Below are 24,671 nucleotides of genomic sequence, written 5' to 3' on the forward strand. Positions count from 1 at the left end.
GCTTGCCCAGGTGGTCACAATGTTATGGCTGATCGGTGTATAACATGGTCAAATTTTTAGCAAAACCAGTCAAGAGAAGAGGGAAAATATATTTCCCTTTGTTTTTAAGTTCCTGAAATAGGCCAATATTAAAGCAAATTTGTTTCCTTATGGTGAAGGCACAACATAGTTGTCCAAGTGGATGGAGTAAGGAATACTTCACTCAAAATGCATAATTATGTAGTTGTCTCATCCATCTGTGAGCCAGTATTGATAGCAAAATCTGCAGCTCTTGTGTCGCTAATTCTTTAAATATCCTTACTTCCAGAAGTCAAGTGTTACAAATTATGTGACAATGTGCAAATACTAGTGGTCAATTTTGGTAAATATGCAAGAGTAGTTTTACATGTCTCTGTAAACCCAAAATTCCACCAGGCATGGCTTTGTGGTGTTGTGTCTGCAACTCAGTTTGGCTCTGTGATCTGCACATCTTAGAAGCGTCTTCAGAGCGTGTTGCCTTCCCAACGATGTTTAATTGTGTACAAAACGGTCTGTTTCTCCACTTCACATCTACTCTAACCTGCCTCTGACTAATTGACTTCTGGCCTGGTGCCACAGTGTTGATCTAGCATGAAATTCGATCCTCCTGCCTGCGGTATTTTATTTTGAAAATTGACCAAACATAGTATAATTTGTGTGTTTCACAAAAGCATTAGAAAGTAACAAAGAAAGATCATTCTGGAAAGAAAAAAAAATCAGCTGTTCTTAGGTTATAAACAGGAGAGAAAACAATTTAGATCAGAATGAGATTTTTTCTCTGATTTGCCTTTAGAAAAATTAATTGAATTAGTTGAGTCACTATGCAAATGCAAGTGTGGTTAATGAATATAATTAAACTTCTAGTTTAGATGGAGGGAAACCATTACCACAACGGTGAGCGAGAGGGTCATTTGACTATCGGGGAGCAAAGAGAGAGGGTCGGATCAATGCTGTTTGAAGTGATGACTCAGTTGTCCTTGGAAAGCTAGAGTCAGGTGAGAAACTGCAGCCATTTACACTAGCAGAGTTTTGAATTCAATCCAAGTTGCCACAGGCAGCTTACGGGCAGGTCCCATGGGAAAAGGGGATAATGGGGACATGGGAAAATTGAATAGATTGAGCACAAGGTGTACAGCCACATTAAATCATAAAGCATGCTGTCACAGTGTCTGGAGGAAGGGCTTGGGACCTGAGCCAAGAGGGGTGCTGTATTCCAGCAGACTAGAGATTAATAAATTGTGAATAAGAATAGTTCCTGATAGGAAGACAGTTTATCTGAGAAATGTTAAGTGAAAACTTTAATAGATTTGAGTATATGATGTGGTTTTTGCACAGTTTATCTTCATAAAAGTGAGGGATGTGATATAAAATCACAGAAAAGTCGATAATGTACTATATACGCAAATGTATCTTAACAAATAATCTTAACAACAGGTGGAGTAGGGGCACCCTCTGATAAACTTTTCACCTTCCCTCCTACTAAAATAGTGATTTAAATATTCTAATTACAGTAAATAGGTGTGTCACAGAGTGAGAAAACAAATAAGAATGCAGACAGCTCAGAAATCCTTTCCACAGAACGGCCTGAGAAGTCAAAGTACTTGACAGACTACAGAAGACACAAGGAAAACATGGTGACTGCTTGAACATCAGTGTTGCAGACAGATACACTTGCAGAGTTAGCTAGCATCATAACGCTGCTACAAAGTATTGCATCTAAAATGATTGGACTGAAATCGGGCATGTATGCAGTCCAAATGAAAAAAAAAAAAAAAAAAAAGATTTAGTGACCCAAATGACTGACGCTGAAGCCTGAATATTGGCGCTGGAAGATCAAGACCAAACAAGGGGAGCAACGGTGGATACTGCGGTGAAAACCATCTTGCAGCTCCATTTGAAAATAACCTCATCTTGAGGCTGTTGCCTGTCATAATAACGTCTGTATAGTGGGAGTGGTGGAAGGTGGCGAAGGGAGAGATATAAAGGGGTTCGTGCAGGTGCTTATGTAAATGTAATGAATTGGAGATGCCTATTATGGCCCACTACTTGACAAAGTTCTACACATGGGTACGACACAGTCTCATATACTGTATGTATATATGTAAGGGATAATGCCCGATGAGGTGTCCATTATCAAGAATTAATGGAGAATGTGAAGAACCGTCTGACGCGCAGCAGAGTCTCTGTCAAATCCATTAATTCCTGATTATAGACACCTTGAAGGGCATTATCCCGTGTATACCATGATCACTTGCCAAATAAATTTATTTTTTGCAAGCCGTGACCCTGTTCCTTCCTAATACGTTGTGGAATCATTACCATCCCATAAGGATCTAATGCAATGGAAACATTAATTCAGTAAATGGGATGAACATTATGCTCGCAAGATTCAAAGTCAATTACACTTCGTACGGCCGACAGACGGTAAATATCATTTGACAGTATGTTTAACAACAAGACAAGCTAGCTGTCCAGCCACGTCATTGTACCCAAATCAATATCAGTAATAAGACATTGCGTATGCATATGTGTATGTATATGTTTTTTATCTGTTGTTTTCTTGTATTATCAGTTTTGTAATTATTAGTAGTTATATTTTGTTGTCTTTTCTGTTGATGATGTCTTTGTTCTGTATGTTGTTTTGAAAAGAAAGTTAAAAACAAATTGCCATTATCATTACTACTGGTTCTTGCGGTGTATTTCCATTTGTGGTTTTCTAAGTGGTGTTGCCCTTACTGTGCAAATAAATGGTTTCAATAAAAACGTCATGTAATTAAGTGTTTTGATCTGTGTTGCAGAGACACCTGTCACTGTCATAGGTAGGACATTGCTTTTTCATCTTTTATATAAACATGTCCAGTTATTGGCTATGAGTAAAAAGTGTTTCATTGATGTTACCTCTGTGTACACCATTGTATACGTCTCATCACAACTCATTGCCAATGACTACATTGTGACAGAACTACATTTCTGTTGAAAATTTGTTCCTGCCATATGGAACAAGTGACGCGGTAGACCCTTTTTTTGCAGTAACAATGGCCCAAGGTTATTTTATAGCTATTGTGGTATGAGTGAAAGGAAGTAGAGATTGAAGTGGTGGAAGATGTCGATAAGCTGTCAAGGCTGAGTGGCTGACACAGACACACAGTCTTTCTGAAAAAAAAGTGTACTGGGAAGAAAAAGCAGTGTGGGGACAGAAAATACTAAGAACACTGATATGCACACTTAAGTTACTGGAAGTAATTAACAAAAGGTAAGTTGTGGATTACAGTGTTTGTCATGGTTCAAAGTAACTCGATATCCTTAATAAGGATTTATTGAATAAAGGAACTGACGTCAAGAATCGTCTTTCTCAGAACTTGTCCTCACTTCTCTATCTGGTGACCTTTGACAAGCACAATTTGAAAAAAAAATAACTTTCACTGCAGCTACAGGTGAGGCAGAATATTTATACTTATAATAGGATGATTTTGAACCTGTTAAGCTAAAACGCTTTCAGGAGAGAAAAGCTCCGAGGACAAATATAATTTTAAAACCCAGGTGCTTTTTATCTTTAGAAACAGCTTGAGTGTCCACTGCGTAAAACAGGACACTTCTTCCACAATTAATATAGAGCCCAGGAGCATATTTCATTAAGTAATACAGGAAAGTACTGTTCGTAATAGTTATATGCCATTTGATTTCACAGCACGTTTTAGTGTCCTGTGTCAAACACTGAAAATAAAGCTTGATTTTGATCTCTTACTCTACAGAACTACAGAAGAAGTGAAGAATCTCTGTGTCGCTTTTGATGCTGAACTTAGGTTTCCACAGACACTTCAACTCCAGACCTGAAGACACTTGCACATGCTTTTATAACCTGCAGTAGACAAACAGGATAGACTCTGTCCTGTAGGCTTAGCGCCAGTCCAGTTTTTACAGGGACTAAGATAAGAAAGTCCACTTTACTTGCCCTCAAATCACTGCTTCCAGTAGATGTGACTTCTCTTGCTTGTCTATAAAGCACTGAATGGCCTCAACAATTAATGCTAGAGATGCTTAAAAGCTATGAGTTACCCAGACCTGCCAGATCATCTGGCACTGGTATCTGTTGTACTGAGGGTCAATACAAAGTCTGGTGAACTTTGCCTGGTGCTACTAGTTGCTGAAAAAGCAGCCTGAATATCTTATCTTGCTTTTAAATAATGTACCTTATAACTGAATAGTTATTAGTTAATAATAGAGTGTTTCTGCTTGATTTGATATGAATGCCTCTCCCTACTCCTTTAGTTGTGACATGCATGTTTTTCTCTCTTTTTCCCTTTTGTGTTAAATGTGCAAGATGTTAAATGTATGACCACATATTCAAGTGTTATAATCCTTTTGTTCTCTCTGGTTAACCAAGACAATGAGATACTGTGAAGGTAATATTTAAGTAATGACCTGTCAAGGGCTGTCAAAGTTGTGTGTGGGTGGCGTGAGGACATGAAGCACAATGAAATATCAGATAATCTCACTGTTACAAATCATCTTTCTCCTGAGGTTGTTTCAACACCTGTGCGTGCTGGTTAGAAACACAACCTGTAGTGGAAATTGGACAAGCAGCAACATTTATCATTATCAGTCCTATCGGGGTTCAATATAAAAATCCTCACTTACTGATGATGAATTAAGGCTTTGTAATGGCAAGGACATCAACAGGATGGAGTTTCAATGTTAAAGGGAGGGTAATGACACCTTTAATTATAAATTAAAAAACCACACACATTAGTTTCAGTCGATTGTGTAGTGTGTAGTAGAGTATTTATAACACTGGGTAAAGACCTTTACTAGTAGTTTTTCTTGAGAAACTGAGAGCTACAATAAGCACAGATAAAAGGTGGATAGTGTTAAGTGCTCGCCTCTGCATTTTTACACTATCTGTTTGTACAAAAATTTATTTTTTGAGTCTCTGTTAACACTCTCCGACTCTAATTGAGGGCATTAGATAAAATGCTTGTTTTCATTAGTGTCACCTAATACAATTAATTACTGAGAGTGAAATGTTGAGTATGGATTTAATTAATGTATCAATCGCCACGATGAGAAATCACGTGCCGAGCAAAGAGGGCAAGAGAAGGAGAAACGCAGAGAGGGAGAAAAAAGCAAATGACACAGATGGAGAGAAGCCATCATGATTCTCCTCTGACATATAGCCTTATGCACGTCTAAATCTCATCTCTAACACACACACAGGTCTTCCTTCTATGATAATTGGTTCTTCAAGTACCGCTTGCCTCAGTCACATAGGATTTGTGTCACAAATGTGCATGTATCTAGTATGTACAGATGTTAATGCATCAGTATATGAATTACACCGGTGTGTAGGTGCAGTGTTTGCTGGTGTGTCATTGCATGTGGGTGGAACACAATCTCTGCTATTGCCCTGATTATAAGTGACACACTTTCAAAATGTTGGTGAATGAATATGAATACAAGTATTACTATGTATTCATTGTGTTTTTTTATTGTATTTTTGTACATATTTTCTGTTTTCATTGCTATGTACCTTTCTCTTGTGTCTTTAAAAAACTCATTATTATTGTTAGATTCCAAATGTTGTCCATTAAATGTTGTGCTCAACTTCCTCGGCTAATGGTCAGCTGCTGTGGGAGGCAAACTGTGAGTTTCTGCTGCTGGAATCTCAAGATGCACATTTCTCAGCATAGGCACATTTTTTCAGCAATTATGGTTTACAGGAATGGAAATAGTCGAATAAATTGAGAAAATGCAAATAAAACGGAGGCAGATACGGATAGTTTGACCTAATGCAGTGAATGTTAAACATTTCTTATTGCATGTACTCTGAAAATACAGGCAAATATTTCATAACGGTTGTCTGAATGCCTGTGCACTGGTGGTGGAAGTAGGAAAGTACAAATACTTTGTTACTACAACTACTACAACGTTTACCTGCTACATTTTTACACCAATGTCTGTACTTTCTGCTCCTTACATTTTCAAAACCAGGCTCCCTACTTTAGTTTTATTTGCATTTTTAGCATCATTGCATGCCTTCCCAGCATCTGTACTGGTACGTATCATACAGACAGATGAAACAAGACAGAACAGACAGGGAAGGTGACTCAACCATATTTGAGGTTTCATTTTGCACAGAAACAGCATGTAGAAATGTCCTTCAGAGAAATCAAGAGAACACTTTTTACTTTTATACTTGTAGTACATTTCTGATTTCTTTTCACTTGAGTTGAAGTTTATTCAGTACTTCTCTATTTCCTTATTCTTTTTCTACACATGTATCTGTACTTCTACTTGAGTGAGGAATGTGTGTACTTTTGCCACCTCTAATTATTATGCTGTAATTATTTCTCTGGCACTCTCTTTTTAATGAGACCATTAACTAAGATGGCGAAAATGCTACTGCTTGAAGGTGGATTTATTCAAAGGCTAAGCAGTGTGCCATCCGTCATTATCTTCCTCTCTTGCTGGACAGTGTTCTTCACTTAATATGTCTTAGGCTCCCTCAAGGCTGGTAAAGGCGGTTCAGCTCAGCACAGTTCTGACATAGGCCAGAGGAAAAGATTATGCAGGGTGCAGGGACTGTCACTCACTCCGTCTCTGCAGAGGTCCGACTGTTGTCCATCTCTGCTTTTCCCCTTTCGTGGATAAACTCAGCTACCGCTATCCTGTATCACATGTATAACATCAGTCTTTTGGAGGCAGCAGGCACTGATCCAGAAACTGATCCAATTGTTATACCCAATATTAAAGCTTATTTAGACTAGTGAAGGGCTCCAGACTCCAGTTCTAAATTGTTAAAGAACCGGGAGCCAAGACAAGCATCTGCTAGTTTATCCTAAGCAGGTGTCCATTCCAAAGTGATCCTCTTGTAGTTGATGAAGCGTACCGTGAGGATCTGAGGTAACAGCTGAATGAGGTGTCTGACGTATGGCTGTTAATATAAAAGAAAATCCACCTGAGCTTCTATGGGTGCAAATGAGGACTCCTATTAAAAATTCAAAAACTTTACTGCCTGTCACCCATATCAAGACAACACATTTAAGAACAGGCAGTAACCAAAGAGCATACATAATCAAAACTCTCACTTTGTATCATCTCGGGAAAGTTACCAGGACCTTTTTAAAATCTTGCTCATGTGGAAACTCAGATTTTTTCTGTCCTGTATTAAATTACCTTACAGATATTGTTCTGTTGCTCAAGATCAGAGTGTCAGGTTATCCTGTTCTCTTTTTGTTTTCCGTTGCCAAGGTCAGGGGTCAGCAACCTAAACGTACTTATACTGCTAATTTCTCGCGGTGTTGGTAGTGAAAGCAAACAAATTTGTCCACGCACTATTACATTTTGGGGGTGATTTGGAATCCATAGCTAGCTAGGCTTTTTAAGTTCGGCCAATTCTAGGGCAAAGGCACCAGGTCAGGATGTCATGACGCACATTTTAGTTGACCAAATGTTGAAACAGTTTATTTGGTCTGGCTACACATTTATACAGCTGAATGTAAGAGTCACATTAGGCCTACAACATCGATAAATGAAACTGAAAATGAAATAATAAATTACCGTTGTTATGTTTTGTCAAAGCCACAGAGAACTACTGGAGAATGGCTGCAGGTTTCCTACCACTGGTTCATACAATTGTTGTTTAAGTAGTTTGTGATACTCCATTTGAACCAAAGATACTAATTTAATAATGGAACCAGTCTATTTCCTCTCTCTAGCTGCAACGGTCACATTGTTTTGTTGCAGTAAAATATGCTCTCGAGACATCTTGTCTTCTCCTCAAAGTAGTGGAAAACATTACACACATAAAGACTGACTTGGCTAAACCTTTCTTCAACTGTACAGAAAAGCAGTATTGCACTGCTACTAGTACTTAGGATGGGTAAGATGCAGAGTATTTATTTCCCTACAGGGATTAATAAAGGATAATTTAACTTATTGCATTTGCACTTTTATTACTTTGTTATTGACGTTTATAGTACACTGTATCATGCAACAGCCAATGTCAAAGACAGAGGGGAACAACATCCAGAGGAAAGGGGTTTGTCTTTTTACTCTGTGGTTGACTTTGTTCATGTCAGTCTGAGATGAGGGAAACACTGCAAATCCTGTATAGCTGATCATTAAAGTATTTCATATAAATATAACACTAATGTAGATCCAGCTAAGAAATAAAATCCAGGAAAGTCCTACTTTGAGACATATATGTTAAGTTAGATAGGGTGGAGTATTTAATGCAGCCTCAGTCTGTCTATTCGTGCGTATTTGTCGCCATCTGCTGGTCATACAGGAGAAAAACAACCAATGCAGAAATGAGCAGCCGGCAAACTCAAAATCAAACTGGCAGCCTGGAAGATAGGAGAAATGGGCTTAAGTTACAAAACTTACAGGATCTGAATGGCTAACGCAATTCTAAAAACTAAAAATTCATAGTAATTCAAACAGACTGAACTCTGTGAACACAATGCATTGCAACCGTTTGATCGTACTACATACCAAGTTTCAATCACCCAAAAACACAAGGCAGAAACCTTTTTTTCAGAATTTTATTCTTTAAATTATTTTATAAAATCTCATTTACGTTTCTATATATATATATGTGTATATATATACATACATATACACACACATACATACATATATATATACACGCACATATATATATATATATATTTTCACCGATTAACAATTTTGGCTATTTTCCCTTTCCACCCCCATGTATGCCCACATATTGATCATAAGGTCCATACCCCTTCACATAGACATTGTGCAATGATCCTCAGTGCCAAGGTGGAAGGGGGGAGGGGGGTACATGTAGGTTTGAGGGAGAAGAGGTATGGGTTTGGGCCATGTACAGAGCATGCCAAGAAAGGGTTAGGGAAATAGGAATGGTAAAGGGGCTGCCTAACTACACCACCACTGTTAACATCAGTAAGATAACCACACAAAGAGGTAAAGGGAGTATTGACTTCCACAATGACTTGAGTGTGTCTGGTGTGGGTTAAACCAATTATGTTCAAATGGCTCAATGTATTCCATGACACAAAATAAAAATAGCTCTTTTGTATTTCCAACATCAGGTACTCATATCCACTGACGAATGTAAAGTAAGCTCCACATCAGGTATTTACCTATGACGAGTCTGTTGTTCACCAAAAGATTAAAACAGTGTCCATACTTAGCAGCAGCCCTGAAGACTGTTTAGCCCTTTGTAGTGACCTACACAAATGATCAGTCCACTGATCCAGTTCAAATCCACGTCCCATGGTGTGCGAGTAGGTATCTATGTTGATGATTCTCTTTCTAGGCTTCTTGAAAAGGCCAACATCTACAGACACAAGGCTAAACTTTAGCAAAACCACAGATTTATGTTACATCAACTGTACATCTGGGAAAGCAACAAGATTTTGTTTTCAACTCCAATAAGATATTTGTTCTTCATTTGGCAATATGATCGCTCTTGCAACATGGCTCAATACTTCTGAAAGTCATCTTTGTTGCTGGTATGATGTGCGATGAACAGACGGAAATATATCTATGATAAATATTAAAACTATTTAGAAAGGCTTCATTAGATGAAAAATAAACAATTGCACACCTCCCCTAAGGTCACTCAAGACTTTTGTGATACCCACGTTAGCTAATGTTGACCCAAGATCTCTCTTAAGCTACATCCAAACAGTATCAAAACATCCCTTCTTTATGTTGTTTATCATGATAAAGACACAAAACACAAAACTCAGTTTTAAAGGGAAGGAATGAGCAGAAGTGAGAGATCAGAAATCACTCACACCAAACTTGTGTGTTTAGGTAATATGAAACTTGACTTCCAGGCAGAACATGGTTATAGACATTAACCCCTGTAAGCACATGGTGTATGTATATATATATATATATATATATATATATATATATATATATATATATATATATATATATATATAGGTCTGCAAAGAGTGAATTGCTGCATAATTCTGTCAGTATGCGCGATTCAATACGCTCTGTGAGGTTAATCCATACTTGTATTTTTCAATTCCTTTGAATTCTACTCTTAGCTGTCAGTGAACAAGTTCTGTATTTAGTTCATGCAGCCTGGCAAACCAGTGTTAATGTTTAACCTACAGGCTGGTAAAAACACAAAGCAATGTACATGACGACACTGAAAACGTAAAATACTCAGCTGAACGAGCTTAAGGCATTTAGAGGTTATTCCTGACAGAACATAAAGGCTAAGGTTGCCTAAACGTCCTGTCAAAATAACCCAGACTTTTTTTTATTTTTTTATTATTAAATGTGATTTTAAATTAGCCCTCTGTGACTTATAATTATCTTCTTGCATGGATAATCACTAAAGGTATTCTCAAAAGTTACAACACTCAGTTAACATGTTAGCGGAGTTTCTTTACACATGACAGCCCGGCCCTTTGAAGTAAAACAATACATTTTCCAATCACTTCAAAATCACGGGCCTTAAAGAGCACATCCATGGTCTCAACATATGCAAAATAACTCAGGGTGCCATAACACATAACTGGGAAAGTCGCCCCAAACTTAAATGACTACACATTGGCAATCACCATGCTGTACAGGCAGGTGGACACAATAACATGAATCCCAGTAAAATATAGCCATGTGATAAAACACTAACTGTGTGAAGCTAAATTTTTAACTCTGTGAGAGAGGTTTGTTACACATAACCTAGGAAGTCGTCTGGAAAAGGGCAGGCACTTTCAAAAAAAGACTTGGCAGCTGACTGGATGAACCATCTATCACTATCGCAGATCAACGAACCAGTAAGGAGAAGAGAGAAAGCTTATTTTTAAATCAAGAAAAGCCTTCACTGTTGTTATTTGCTCTTCTTTCAATGAATAAACTCTCTAGTTCTGACATAACCGATGCTATAGCGACATCTAAGATAACCCCTTTAGGAGCCACAAACAAGTCGCTTCTCACTGCGTCACACTGCTAGTAGTTCTTCAAAGGACACTGACTGGTCCAAACCACTGTGGTTCAGACAACACAGCAACATGCTCAAAATCGACCATAAAACTAAAGTTTTTCTTTCTTTTTTACAGCTTAAGCTTCACTAAATATTTTTATCACGGGGCTACTTATTGAATCGTATCATAATTTCCAGGTGGTCATGTTTCTGTGTCCCCCCAGTAAATAAAGAAACTGTAAACAGAAAGCTAAATAGTTGAGACGACAAAGCCCAGGATTATGTCACAAAATAAATAACTTCGGCTAACCTCTAAAGGTGATTAAATCAGCTGATTGTAAGATGAGATGTCCTCTATTCAGCAAAAACACAAGTTGCAAATTAGAGAAGAATAATGCAATAAAAAAAAAAAAGAATGTTCCTTAGGTTTTTAGGGCTAGTTTGAAACCACAATGTCGAACTGGGTGTTATAAGCTGAAGCCATTTGAGGTAGACAGAAACCGTGTCAGAGTATACACTTTCATACTGTCTAAAACCAACCAATAACCTCACACACTGTCAAAGAACCATAATCATAATAGATTTGTGGCCCAGCATGAGACTTCCTGCAACTCCACCTGAGACTGACGGGAAACCACTGATCTGGTAAGGGTGCACTACAACATCATGGACCATGGTGGCTTAAGGAGTGTAATGAAAGAGGAGGGGAAGGGGGGAGGGGGCTTGGAACTGACACAACTCAACAGGCTATTTACCAGAAAAAAGTCAACGCCACACATCTTCAACGTCTCAAGTCAACAGCAGCATTTAAACCTCAGTCATATAACCAGAAACAATTGACGGTTAATTTACAAGGCATAATCTTTAAATAGAATATATGGCATCTGACCATTGTCTCAATATTTCCCTTTGAGATATCTCCCGCCCCGCACCCACAGACCCAAATTTATACCCCAAAAGTCCCAATGACAGACCTCATGCCCATTTAACAGTCTCACATTGTTCTAGAGAATAGAGATTAAAAATATATACTATTGACTTATTGACTTCCAGTGTATGTTTTCTCTGTTTTTCCCTACTATTTTTCAAGTTTAAAAAGATCTCCTTTGTCACAATGCAAGCTCAGAGGTCTTTTCCACACACACGCACACACACACACACACACACACACTCACACGTACATATATACTGTATATATATATTTTATATATTATAGGAATTTTTAGCTGAGAAGTTAGGCAAAGTATATATGTTCATTTGGACAGAATTCATTCAAAATGAGAAGGAATTAAACTCTTTTCTCCAGTTTCCCTTTTGAAGAGGACAACATTTGAGGAATTTGGGAAGCGCTACAACATCACATGACTATTCAAGAGCAGGTAGCAAGGTAAAAGGAAGAAGAAATAGATAAAAGGCCTGAACTTGTACAAGGCAGAGAGATGGGCAGACGATATGGCTCTCTGTGGCAATGTGCATTCCAGGGCCCTACTGACAGTAAGAGAAAATGTACAAAGTTCAAGAGAGGGTTAGAGAGAGCAATAAGACCATCAGATAAAGGGGAAGATAGTGAGTGAGTTGTTTAAACGGGAACAGAGCTAAAGCAATAGTGCAAGACTACGCAGCGGGTTAAGGGAGGGAACTAGAAGGAGAAACAAATATTCTGTCTGCCTGATTCATCGGTACACCAGGTGAGATATGGTGCCGGATTTGAAGTTGAGCTGATGGTTGGGCACAAAGCTGTGCTGGGGATTCTTTCGTGTGCATATATCCTTTGCATACAAGCCCATGCACGAGTCACATGACACCTTAGAGCAGTTCACACAGGTGTGAGATGCACCTGGCTTGTTGCAAAACCCGCATCGCGATCCCCCCATGCTTAAACGCTCGCTGCTGCCTCCCTTTGGTGTTGTCAAGGCAACAGACTTGCTTGGAAACAGCTTAGTGGACATGAGGGGTTTCTCCACCATCTGGGGGTGAGGGTGGGGGTGAGAGTGTGAGTGGGTCAGTGTGAGGGGGTGCGGATGGAGATGGGAGTGGGAGTGAGTATTAGAGTAGACAGAGAGCTTTTCCTTGACAGGAATGTATCCATCGAGGGGTCGTGGTGATTTGGGGTGGTAGTCCTGGAGGCCGCAGCAAGGGGAGGGGTCCACGTCATGACAGGCAGAACAGAGGATCATGTCACACCTCTGGCAGGAGGCCATAGAGGAGCAGCCGAGCCCACAGCCCTGACACTTCACACTACCATGACCTTTGAGCAGCCACCCATCCCTTGCCTCCCGAGGCTCTCTGGATGGAGGTCGAGAAGGGGTCTGCCTTCCTCCTGTCCCGGCACCACCCCTCTCTGTGTACAAGTCAATCTCATCCAAAGAGGACAAATGGTAGGATGTGTAAGCATCAGCCGGGGGAGGTGACTGAATTGGGAAGAAATCCGCAATAGGGCTATAAGAAGGTGGAGCTGCCACAGAGAAGAGAGATGCTGAGGTGCTGGGCCTGATGATCTCATCCTTCATATCCTCCTCTGCATCCACAAACAGAGGCTCCTTCCTCAGACTCAATGAGGCCTTCAAGACAGGCTTGCTAACTGCTGCGTGCCAGTGACCAGCCCCATCTGTAACATCCACAGACTTAGACGGTCGGCTACCTCGCCTCAGGTGGTGGGCATGAGGCCTCTCTATATCCAACGGCCGCACAGACAGCCGAGCCATATCTGCCCCAAGGCTGTCGCGTCTGCGCAGCGCCTCGGCACAGCCAGCTGCATCATCTCTGCAACCTCTGCGGAGTTCCAGGGCCTCCAGCTCTGAGGCTGAACCACGGGCCAGAGCCACTACCTCTCCCAGAAGACGACACTCAGCCTGGGCCAGGAAGAGCTCAAACGCCAACTGGCGGAGATGATTTGTGCCTCCTGGGTGCTCCTGCAAATGGAACTGCGAATCATGGTCACAGGTGTAGCCGATGATGCGCATTAGAGATCGGAGTTCAGCATCAGAGATGGCAGACTGCAGATGGTACACGTATGGGCCAGTGAAGGTCTGAAAGAGAAAGAGGTGAATCAGCATTAGTGTCAGTCGATTAAAAGATTCCTCTTATATTATATCATTCAAATAAAGGTTTGTTCTGCTCCTGTGGTTACTGACATCACGGATAGTATTTAAAAACAGGACAAACAAGTAGCAGGGATGGCAGGTTCAAATCCTGTGTTTCAATTTTGGTGGTAGGGCTACCCTTTTGTTTACATACAACAGCAGCATAACCGCATACAACACATTGCTGTTGCTGTTATAGTTACACAAGGAACTAAGAAACTAAATCCTAAATTAGACATTAATAATAAGGAGTATTTGTATAGTCTATGTTAACTATATTATAGTATGTATATGTTATTGTTAAGTCAGTTACTAATGTTGGATAACCTTGTTAGGTGCCTGATAAACTATGGAGACAAAGACCTGACATTATATTTAAATAAAAAGGTAATTTGTAGCCTATACATCATGATCATTAAACCTGTAGAGATTCTGTACTGTCTCTGTATCAGTCAGATCACTGCCATCTTTGTGACCACTGGCACAGTTACCACGGCACTTAGTGAAGATGTGAAAAAAAACCTTGTTTCCACCTGAAGGTTATAAAAGATATGAATGTATATACTATCTGTAAAAACTAGCAAGGAAAAGAGCTGATGGACCGTGTGAGAATTCACAATGGAATAACCTGTGCATTTCTTTCTGACTGTGCTGATGTTCCTCTTTTTATTCAAATCTAAAAGTTGCACCACAAACTTCTAAAAATGTTATTAGATAAACAACATTTTTTTAGCATGTTGCTGTATTTTGATTACAACATCATTCTTAACTGCTTATACAGAGACTGGAAAATGTATATGCTGAATACACACTTACTGTGAGTAAGTAATATTGGAAGTTGATGGCTAATATGGTTATAACCAACATTTTAATAACTAAATATCTGCTTTAAGTCAGCTTTGAACACTGCTTTAAGTAAGAATAATCTGACAACCCTTAAAAGAGACTAAATTCACCTTTATACATCTGAACTCCTTCTTCCAGGGGAAAAGCAAGAGGTTGGTGCAGATGGTTTCCAGCGTGTGGAAGGCTCTCTCCAGGCTCTTGAGGTTGCCCCCTCTCTGACAGCGGAGAGAATTCTCCACCACCTCATAGAAACGCACCATCCGGAAACGTTGTCCTGGGTCTGGCTGGTAGGCCCCTAGCAGAGCTGTGGCTGTGGAGAGTAGAGCCTCGCTGTCCTTGTGCCTCCCTTTGTCCCCCTCTGGTGCAGTTCCAATCCATGTGTATTCCTCCTCCAGACGCCTCTCCAGTGCCGTCACATACCTCCGAAACAGGTCCTCTTTTAACTTGGCATCCATTATCTACAGCGGACTATCAGTCAGCTGTTACATACTTTTCTGAGAGAGCCTCACCCCTTTTAGCATACCCTGCACCAGGATGCCACATTCAAGCACCATTTTTGGTCACCATTATTCACCGTACACGCTGGCACACACTCAACATTAATAGCGTTTTGGAGAGGTGGAAGAGGAATGAGACTTTGTGTCCAATCAGCAGCACATCCTTTAAACAAGAGATGCAGTTGTCTGGTGCTTTTAGTTGGCGTAGCTAGGCTGCAGTCTGTAGGGATGCTTTCTTACAGGCATCTATGGTACTGGCTCAAAGCCTGTTCTTGTTTCCAGACAAACAGGCCTATGTCGTGCGAGTTGAGGTCAGGAGGAGCTTTTTCTTCACACTGTTGATGCAGAGTTGAATCCTTGGTTTCAGCATGTGCAGAGTTCAAGGTCACTCATCTTGCAGACACATCATGATCGTGTGATTCTTCGGAGCTCCCTCCAAGCTGTAATGACACCAGAGAGGTTTATAAAATGGAAATGATCTTCATTATGACAGAGACAGATAGAGAAGTAAACTTGGGCCACATTTCTTTTACTGGCTGAGTCAGTCTCAATTCAACCCAAAAGAAAATACATTTATAATGATCATCAGGAACAGTTTTTAACATTAAACGATTCAGATAGTAAAGAGTGTGAAAGAGAGGTATGTCTGCGTTCTGAGTGGGAGGATGTGAGGATGCATCCCTATTTTATATTAGTCATACAGCGAATAGGCTGGACTGATAATGCTAGATTATTAACATGATGAACGTAAGAAATAGACCGGGGGGGGATTACATTGTACATAACCAGGTTTAACTGTTGACAGAGATACTCCTTTTGACTTGCGCTTGTGTTTGCGCCAGTGAATGGGTGAGCTGGCGGTACTACTTGCGTGTAAACCATGGTAGCTTGCACTTAGCTTTAGTTAGCTCAAATTAAGGACGCAATATTAGACATACAGATATCTGGATATGTATACACGTAAGCCTTGAATCTCCTACGAGGCTCGAACCACAACAGAAGAGGGTTTCTGCTCCTACTTCTCAGGCAGTTACCTCGCACATCAAACCTTAGCGAGCACCCGTTTTAGCGAGCTAGCAAGAAACGTGCCTTAGCTAACAACATCACCATGCATTACTATTGCGCATCAACAGCAGCGACATCAGTCGGTCACGACCAGTGTTGATAGCAGGAGAGACGCTGTGAGGACAGCTTCTATGTTAATTCCTAATGAATCTCAACCCCGACACAACCCGATGCTGTCCCTGGCATGCCCCCCCAAAGTATAAGCTCAGCAGTGAACGCCCATTTCAGCGCAGCTGGCGAGCTAACAATTGCTTTAGCTAGCAGGGCGGTCCATCGTTACATAGAAATCTTTGGCGATTTTAGAGTCACTTATCTAAACGTATACCCTCACTGTGGCGAGACCCTAACAGAACCAAGTGTAATCCTGCTGCAGCTACGAGATCACATCGTTTTCTAACCAGAAAACACCACCAAACCGCACAGCTTACCTTTAAACAAGTGCTAGCAGTGGCTAGCTACGCCTCCTCAGCTGTTGGAAATTCCCATCATCCCAACGCGCATGCGCCGAGTTCTGACAGCTCATCAGCATCGGGAGCCCACGTGCTGTTTGAGAGGAGCCGGAGGATGAAGAGCTGAGGAGCTCAAACACTCCTGATCAATATGTGTGAGTTACAACAATATACACTGGGGTTTTTTGTAAGTGTGGTTATTCTTTCAGCGCGAGGAAAATATTATAATTAAAGAATATACGGTAATATACTCTAGTTAATAAACACTAATGTCCAGTAAGTAACCTTGTCAGTTTTAGGAAACTATTTTTGTAATAAGTAAAGGCTTCACTTATCGGATTCTAAAATTATGTTTAACTTCTACGTGCTCCGAGATCACACGATATTTTCAATAATCAATCGTTTCATATAAATCGTACTAATGGCCACTAGTCTGGGAAATGATCAGGTGTAGCTCATTATTGACATTTAAGCAATATTTGTCACACATCCTCCAGTTCCTGCTGTTCCACTGTGAGGATGTGCTGCCTTTCTCTGCTGTGTACCGGAACAGACAAGATATCAACCTCAGAGAAAAGGTCACTTACAGGCAATTAATCGAGAAAATAAGAAAACAAATAATGTCAGTTGCATTTGTCCCGGCTGCACTGTCACCAGGACTCACAGATAATGTTTGTCCGCTGTTTTCAGCCACTAACTTGATGAACACAATCTTTGTTGTTCTTTCGCAGATGGCTCCGCCCTCGCGCATAAAAAAAAGAAACAAAACCCGGTGACGTCGTCACAGGGACGGTCGGTGGGGGACTGACTCAGTGAAGAAAAGAAATGGCGATGCTCGGAGGGTTTAGCGCTGCACAGCTCAAGAAAAACGCCTCCGACGGGAGCAGCGACGTGTCGGAATTCGTCTGTCCAGTCTGTCTCGAGATTTTCGAGAGTCCCGTCATAACACAATGCGGTCATACGTGAGTATTTTGCCTGTTTTGTCGATTGTCCTCCCCTCAACCCACGTCTACCACCAGCGATTCAATGCTAGGAGATAAAAATACCGGGGGGGAATTGTTGTTTTTAAACATGTCGTGCCACCGGAGACGCACATCATCGACCACGCATGTGCCTGCGTTTGTTGCGACCCTGTAATTCTGTTTTATTTACTTGAATATTTTGCAAAAGCGATGCCAGCTTGCTAAATCAGTTTCAGTTTTGTTTACATCAAAGAGGAGGCCTCACCTGGGAGTTGTAGTTCAGATTTCTATTACTTGGACTCATCAAGCCGCTTGAAAGGACTACAAGTCCCTGCGCCCTCTTGAGGTGGGGACTTTCCATCTGATTTACAGGAAGCTGTAGGTTTACAGGGCTCTTTTAGCGAATGACAGCATCTGGTTTCTTGTAATGTATTTTAATGTCAGCCTATAAATAGTAGGAATGCTTGTAAAAAGAAAACAAAACAACAACGACAAAACTTTCCTTCTGGTCACCAGAGGCTAAAATAAAGCAGGAACTTAATTGTTCATCACATTTCTTCTCCCATCTCTGGTCAGGTTCTGTCAGAGCTGTTTGCAGGAGTGTTTGCGACCACAGAAGCCTGTTTGTGCTGTATGTCGAGCCGGGCTGGGTCACTGGACTAAAGCTGTTGAGCTTGAGGCCCTCATCCAATCATCTGTGGCGTCTTGCAAGGGATGTGGAATTCAGGTATGTTTTATGACTATTCAGAAGCTTCAGAGATAAGACATTTCAGTGACTTTTGCTGGTTTGTTGTGAATTTGATTTTGCAAACGCGCAAGGGTTTAGACGAGGGCTGCACAATTACTCGCAATTTGCAATATTTGCAAATCGCAGAAGCAATATGGAAATGTTTTGATAAACGTAAAATTTGTGATAAAACAGCATTATAATGAAGTACTGTAGTGCTGCAGAGATGCCCTGGTCTACAAATCTTGTTCTCCAGATTTAAGAAAACATGTGTTTTGGTACAGACCCCCAAGAATATCACATTATCATGATTTTAATACTTTTTTTTTAGTGAACGTTGAATTTGTGATGCAAAAATGATAATTCCCACATTAATCGTGAATCAAATCGCAATAACTGTGAAAATAATCCCAATATGATCTTTTAACCATATCGTGCAACCCTAGTTTGGACCAAACGTAAACTGATACTGTTTCAGGATTGAGTCTTTATATATTCAGACAGTAGCAGAGTTCACATTGCAAACATTGAACAGAACAATTATATAATTCTGTTTGCACTAGCAGTTATTGTTGTGTGCTTCCTCTCTATTCAGGTTGGCCTTTCTCAGATGAGAAGCCACACCGCTGCCTGTTCAAAATACCAGGAGTACATTGAAGAGGGAGTGAGGACCACTGCCCAAAGCCAGCCTGCCATCACCAGGTTAAATACAGGGTGATAAGAAAAACCAGGACTTTGTCCAAAATCACTTCCTTGTTTACTAATTCTCTATTACCTACGTAATAAACATTCAGTAATTTACTCAGTATTAAGCAGTAAAATGAGATTTTGTGCTGTCACTGTCACTGCTGGTGTAGTGTGTAGTAGAATATGTATAGGTTAGAATAATGTTGTTCTCAAGACCAACATCACCATCTACATGACTTGTCACTGGGTTTGACTTCCTGGTTGTCTTACCGTATTCCACATACCTTTTGTAAACAAGGCAATCAAAACCCATAAAGCCATTAAATGGATTATTCTTTTCATTTAGATCTCATAACAGACAGACAAAACTGGAAAGAGACCCAGGTTGTAAAAAGTGGAATGGATTTTTATATTGCAACATATTTTTGTGATAAGTATTTCTGCTTTGTGGAGAAACAATCAATTGGCATGTGGATTATCAGGTAGTGTCCTTTTGCAAGTCATTTTACTCAGTTGGATTAATTCAGAAAATGTTATTGGCAGCCTTTAAAACCAGAAAAAGACTATTATTGTAGCTAAGTATTATATTGATATCAAATAACTCTGTTTCCTTTTATATCTAAAGTGCAATACTCCCTATAGCTAAGCTGTCTCTTTGTAGAAAAAAGGTTTAAATACAAACTCAGTAGTGTGAAGTATTGTATTGTTTCTTTTTCTTTCCCACAGTCCAGTTCCAAATCGCTTCACCTTCACCTGCCCATACTGCAACTGCCAGAACCTTGATCAGGACGGCCTGGTTGAACATTGCACTTCCCATCATGCTCGAGATGCACGCCAAGTGGTAGGAAATCCACGCTACACTGTGACTCCAATAGTCGCTCTTTTTAAAAATAAGGTTACACGCTTTGTTTGGATGCTGCAAGGGTTAATTGGTTCATAGATGCTTTATTACTCTCACTTTGTTTCTGTCCAGGTGTGCCCCATCTGTGCCTCAATGCCTTGGGGGGACCCTAACTACAGGAGTGCTGACTTTTTTCAGCACCTGAAGATCAGACACACCTTCTCTTATGATACCTTTGTTGTAAGTTGAGACTTTAAACACTATCTGGAGTTTCTTTATTGTGATGCGCAGGGCTTTCCACAAGGATATGGAGTAGCCAGCCAGTAGGAAAAGTTAGCCAGTTAGAGGCGGGGAGAAAGAATTTGGCCACAAAAGCCCAAATGTGGTCCATCATATTCAATTCAATTCAATTTTATTTGTATAGCGCCAATTCATAACAGAAGTTATCTCAGGGCACTTTTCAAATAGAGCAGGTCTAGACCGAACTCTTTATAACATTATTTACAGAGACCCAACAGTACCACCATGAGCAAGCACTTGGCGACAAGGGCAAGGAAAAACTGCCTGTTAAAAGGCAGAAACCTAGGACAGATCCTTCGGCTCTAGGTGGGTGGTCGTCTGTCTCGACCAGTTGGGGTGGGTGAGAGAGAGAGAGACGGAAAGACAGAGACAGGTGCACAGTAACAACAGTATTGGTAATGGCAATCTAGCAGGACCATGGCAGGAGGCTCCACCAGGATTGATAAGAACCTGCAAGACAAGAAAGCACAAGAACTCCGGGGAAGAAGTGAAGTTAGTAACATGCATTAATGGGACATGATTGAGTGCAGAAAGAGAGAGGAAGAGAGGAGCTCAGTGCACCATGGGAAATCCCATAGTCTAGGCCTATAGCAGCATAACTAAGGGATGGTTCAGGACTCACCTGATCCAGCCCTAACTATAAGCTTTACACTGGTCGTAATTATTGCATATAGCAATGTATTCATTCTGTTGTACTTGATCAATTGACTGACAGTTTTCTTCTTTGAGAAACCTGGTCACAGAATTCTGGGGGAAGCCAAACAAACTGCTGTTGTATTAATCAGATCAGGCAATAATTGACCTGTCCATCATTCAGTGAGCAACCGTGATTTGATTTTATGCTGTGCACTAGTCTGAACAGTGAAAGTGAAAGTAGTTACCTCACAGAGAAGTTGGTGCAGCTGCAGCCCTTCATCTAACAGCTCACTGTGGCTGCTTCTCCTTGTTTTATTTCTCTCTGCAATATTTAAAACTGATCCGCCGTTAAAATATACCAAAACTGACCAGTCTTGTTTTGTAGAGGCACTTTTGACTAACGATAGTAGCCAGTGTCAAGCTCACTGACAAACGCATTGCATTTCCTGTAACTTGCCTACTTCATAATAAAAGTCAACAGTTTTGCAAGTCAAATGCTTTTATTGTGAAGCTGCAGCAGTAGGAAATGTTTCAGTAGCAGTAACTTAATACAGTATTTTTTTCCAGAAATAAAACTTAAATGATTAATAGGCTGTTTATCCAGCAGCTGGCACTTATGGAAAGTTCTGGGTGTGATGACCGTCAGTTAACTTGGTCCTGTTTTCCTCTCTTTTTGCATCCATGTCTTTGCAGGATTACTCTACAGATGAGCACACAATGATCCAGGAGGCTCTACAGCGCTCCCTTTTGGACAACTGAAGTGTGAACAATCCACCTGAGGAGGAATCCAGTGAAGTGGAGATGGTGATGTGAAGTCTTGAGAAGACAGAACAACACACTGTATGATCATTCATCTATCATGAGGATGGTGGTACTGTATTACTATGGTAATCAGTTTCACGGGGAAATTGGTCTCGTTACTATGACTCTATAGGTTTATTATTCAGAAAATAAATCACGCAATATGGTTTAAAAAAAAAGAAGCATATTGTACTGTCTGATTTAGGAGTGATTCTGTGTTTCTGGTGTGATACTCTCTTATCCTCCCCCCCAGTTGAGTCTGTAGACTTGATAGTTTGTTGAATATCTATTAAACTATGTTTGTTAAAGCAGTTTGTTCATTGATGACATGGTGTCATATAGCCAAAAACTTCCAAAGTTGTAATTAAATTTCCCTGTCGTCAATACTTGATGTTATAAGAGGGTTTGACCACTAGGTGGCTAACTATTGCCAGCAAACGACAAACTTCACTCAGTGAAGTGGTCAAGTAATGTTAACAATAATATATAATAATCTACTCAAGAGTGACTCTGCATGTTTTTCCTCAAAAGAGGAGAGGGCGTTTTTTGTTTATATTTTTGAGTTTATCAGCAGATGGAAGCTCTGTCTTTTTTTAATGCTGTTTCTGCGTGAAGTATGTGTTTGTGTGTGAGAGGGTGTGTATTCATTCTGTTTTCAGAGATCTACTGGAAAGAATAAATAATATGAGGGTCAAACAAAGCCAGAGAGGGCTGTTTGCTTTATTGTAATGTTTCTCCCTTATGTCTTTGTGCCTGCTGGTAGATCTTGTTTCTGACTTCCAAAACTCATAGGGCTAATAGTTCATCGAGTGAACCAAAAGATGCAAGTAGGAGACCATCCGTATGTTATAATCAGTCAGTTCTGTGATTTCTTCTATTTTTCATTTTGATGAGAATTTATTTGCATGTTTATGGCCATAGGGGGGCAGTAGAGTTCCACCGCTCTCTGGCCATTCATGACAGCCATGGCCCTCACTAGCCTCCTGGCTCTGTTGCAAGACATAATCCAACACAGATTTCATTCTATAAATGTACTTTACTCAATGTGTTGTTCTCCAGCTTCGCTTTTTAACTGGGTTTTGTTCAAATGCAGCATACAAAAATGTCACTGATCTTTTGAAACTGAGGTTTTAGAGGGGTTATTTGTTATAGTTTTAACAGAATGACCACAAGTTCGCTCCAGACGGTGGATGACATGACTTTAAGATTTTAAATGTAAGTTACTGTAGTGTGTTCTTTTTCATGCCCAGTGTCTTGGATGCTTCATCACAAAAAAAACACTCCAGTTTGTTTAGCTGGTTTTCACATTTCTTCACATCACTGCCAAAAATCCACATAGTTTGGGAAGCATACAAATAATAACTGACAGCATGTGGTTAACAAGAAAATTCTGTTTGACTTTGCTTGATTTTTGCTGGATGTTTTCATTTTAATTCTTAAAATGTGAATTGTCTCTTTTTTTTTTTCTTTTACATCGATGTAGTTTTCCACTCACTTGTTATTGTCACAAATCAACCATATACAGTGCATAGTGCAGATCTTCACACACCGTTGCATTGCATTTGTCTTCTACCAACAGGTAAAATAAAACCAGATCAAGTAGCTCTAGAGCAGAACCGTAATGCCTTTTCACGTAGTCTTTGGTGCCACTTAGCCCTAGATGTTCGTTTTTCTCCTCAGTAAAATGTGTAATAATTTTGTATATGTATCTCATGTATAATGACCTTTTTTTTCTTTCTCAATATATCTCTCATTCTCTTTTGTCAGCCCTGCTGTTAGTGGGTGCTAAATCCTGATAAATTAAAGCTCTTTAATTATTTAAACCCTGGCCCCAGAAATCAGACGCAGTGATTTATACCTGTGTGTATGAGACGTGTGGGGGGGGAAGAAACAACACTCGCTGTTTTGATGGATGACGTGTGTGTGTGTGTGTGTGTGTGTGTGTGTGTGTGTGTGTGTGTGTGTGTGTGTGTGTGTGTGTGTGTGTGTGTGTGTGTGTGTGTGTGAGAGTGAGAGAGAGTGTGAGTGAGTGAGTGAGAGAGTGAGAGAGAGAAAGAGTGAAAGAGAAAGCCATTTAAAGGAAGGTAATCTGCGGGGTGCATCAATCGAAACTCCGGATTTGCTCAGTTGTCATAATCAGGCGAGCAGCAAAAAAAAGGTGTGTAAGTGAAAAGAAGGAATTGTGGAATATATTAAATAAGCCAACCTTTTCGACAAACCTTTGTTCATATATTAGATGTCAGGGCAGTGCCGTATCATTACCAACAATGATCCTGCAATGTGTTTTTGCATGCACTTGTATCTGTGCTAAGTTCATGATGAAACTTGGGCCCTTCGGTGTACATTGTCCACAGGGAGAGAAAACCCTCTCATCTCTATTCTTTCCTCTGTGTGTTTCTTGTATCTGTAATTACTGTAGCTAAATGATATTACAATTTCTCACCTAGCTCTACAGAGAATCTTACCCACCAAACTTCTTGATGTAGTCCCCCCTTTTCTTTTCTTTTTATTCCCCCCCCCCAATCAGGTTTTTGCTCCTGGCAGATAGAGGAGAGATGTTAGCTGTGAGAGAACTAACGAGATACTCGAGTGCTTCTGGGCAGGAAGGAAGTCGAGCCGAAAAACATGGCAGAGAAAAGTCTTTCTTGTCTGTTTGGTGGCTGAGCTAAAAAGGGAGAGGGGGGCCAAGGTGGGGAATAGGAAAAGGAAGAAAGAGAGGAAAAAGGGAAGAGAAGTGAACACATTGAATAAAAATTTCATAAAGTTCAGCATTTGGTTTCTTTGATGCGAGCAATAGATAGTGTGTGCAGTCTGCAGGCTCTG

General features: G+C 40.3%; 2 protein-coding genes across 4 annotated transcripts; one reads left to right on the top strand and one right to left on the bottom strand.

Annotated features, from left to right (window-relative positions):
* Positions 1–7,451: 7,451 nt before the first annotated feature.
* Positions 7,452–16,951, bottom strand: spata2 (spermatogenesis associated 2). Its single transcript, XM_051424938.1, has 3 exons — positions 16,874–16,951; positions 14,994–15,820; positions 7,452–13,983 (listed from the first exon to the last, which is right to left on the bottom strand). The coding sequence occupies exons 2-3, from the start codon at positions 15,336–15,338 to the stop codon at positions 12,628–12,630; spliced, it is 1,701 nt and encodes a 566-aa protein (XP_051280898.1). The 5' UTR covers positions 15,339–15,820; positions 16,874–16,951; the 3' UTR covers positions 7,452–12,627.
* On the top strand, positions 16,899–23,671 carry rnf114 (ring finger protein 114). Of its 3 annotated transcripts, none has more exons than XM_051424944.1 (8): positions 16,975–17,049; positions 17,392–17,472; positions 17,626–17,856; positions 18,433–18,583; positions 19,179–19,297; positions 19,997–20,111; positions 20,244–20,351; positions 21,741–23,671. In XM_051424944.1, the coding sequence occupies exons 3-8, from the start codon at positions 17,720–17,722 to the stop codon at positions 21,804–21,806; spliced, it is 696 nt and encodes a 231-aa protein (XP_051280904.1). In that variant the 5' UTR covers positions 16,975–17,049; positions 17,392–17,472; positions 17,626–17,719; the 3' UTR covers positions 21,807–23,671. The 3 variants fall into 3 exon arrangements, with proteins under 3 accessions (XP_051280905.1, XP_051280904.1, XP_051280906.1); XM_051424946.1 differs by having other exon boundaries at positions 16,977–17,049; positions 19,179–19,285; XM_051424945.1 differs by lacking the exon at positions 17,392–17,472 and having other exon boundaries at positions 16,899–17,049.
* Positions 23,672–24,671: the final 1,000 nt, after the last annotated feature.

This window comes from Dicentrarchus labrax, unplaced genomic scaffold, assembly GCF_905237075.1.
Source record: "Dicentrarchus labrax unplaced genomic scaffold, dlabrax2021, whole genome shotgun sequence".
Classification (NCBI taxonomy): Eukaryota; Metazoa; Chordata; class Actinopteri; family Moronidae; genus Dicentrarchus; species Dicentrarchus labrax.

What these genes read in the sequence shown, in the direction of transcription:
- rnf114 (XM_051424945.1), top strand. Translation starts at nt 17,720, where the DNA reads ATGGCGATGCTCGGAGGGTTTAGCGCTGCACAGCTCAAGAAAAACGCC. An exon ending in ATAACACAATGCGGTCATAC is followed by an intron (nt 17,857 to 18,432) that starts GTGAGTATTTTG and finishes ATCTCTGGTCAG; the next exon opens with GTTCTGTCAGAGCTGTTTGC. An exon ending in CTCGAGATGCACGCCAAGTG is followed by an intron (nt 20,112 to 20,243) that starts GTAGGAAATCCA and finishes GTTTCTGTCCAG; the next exon opens with GTGTGCCCCATCTGTGCCTC.
- spata2 (XM_051424938.1), bottom strand. Translation starts at nt 15,338, where the DNA reads ATGGATGCCAAGTTAAAAGAGGACCTGTTTCGGAGGTATGTGACGGCA. An exon ending in AGGAGTTCAGATGTATAAAG is followed by an intron (nt 13,984 to 14,993) that starts GTGAATTTAGTC and finishes TTTCTCTTTCAG; the next exon opens with ACCTTCACTGGCCCATACGT.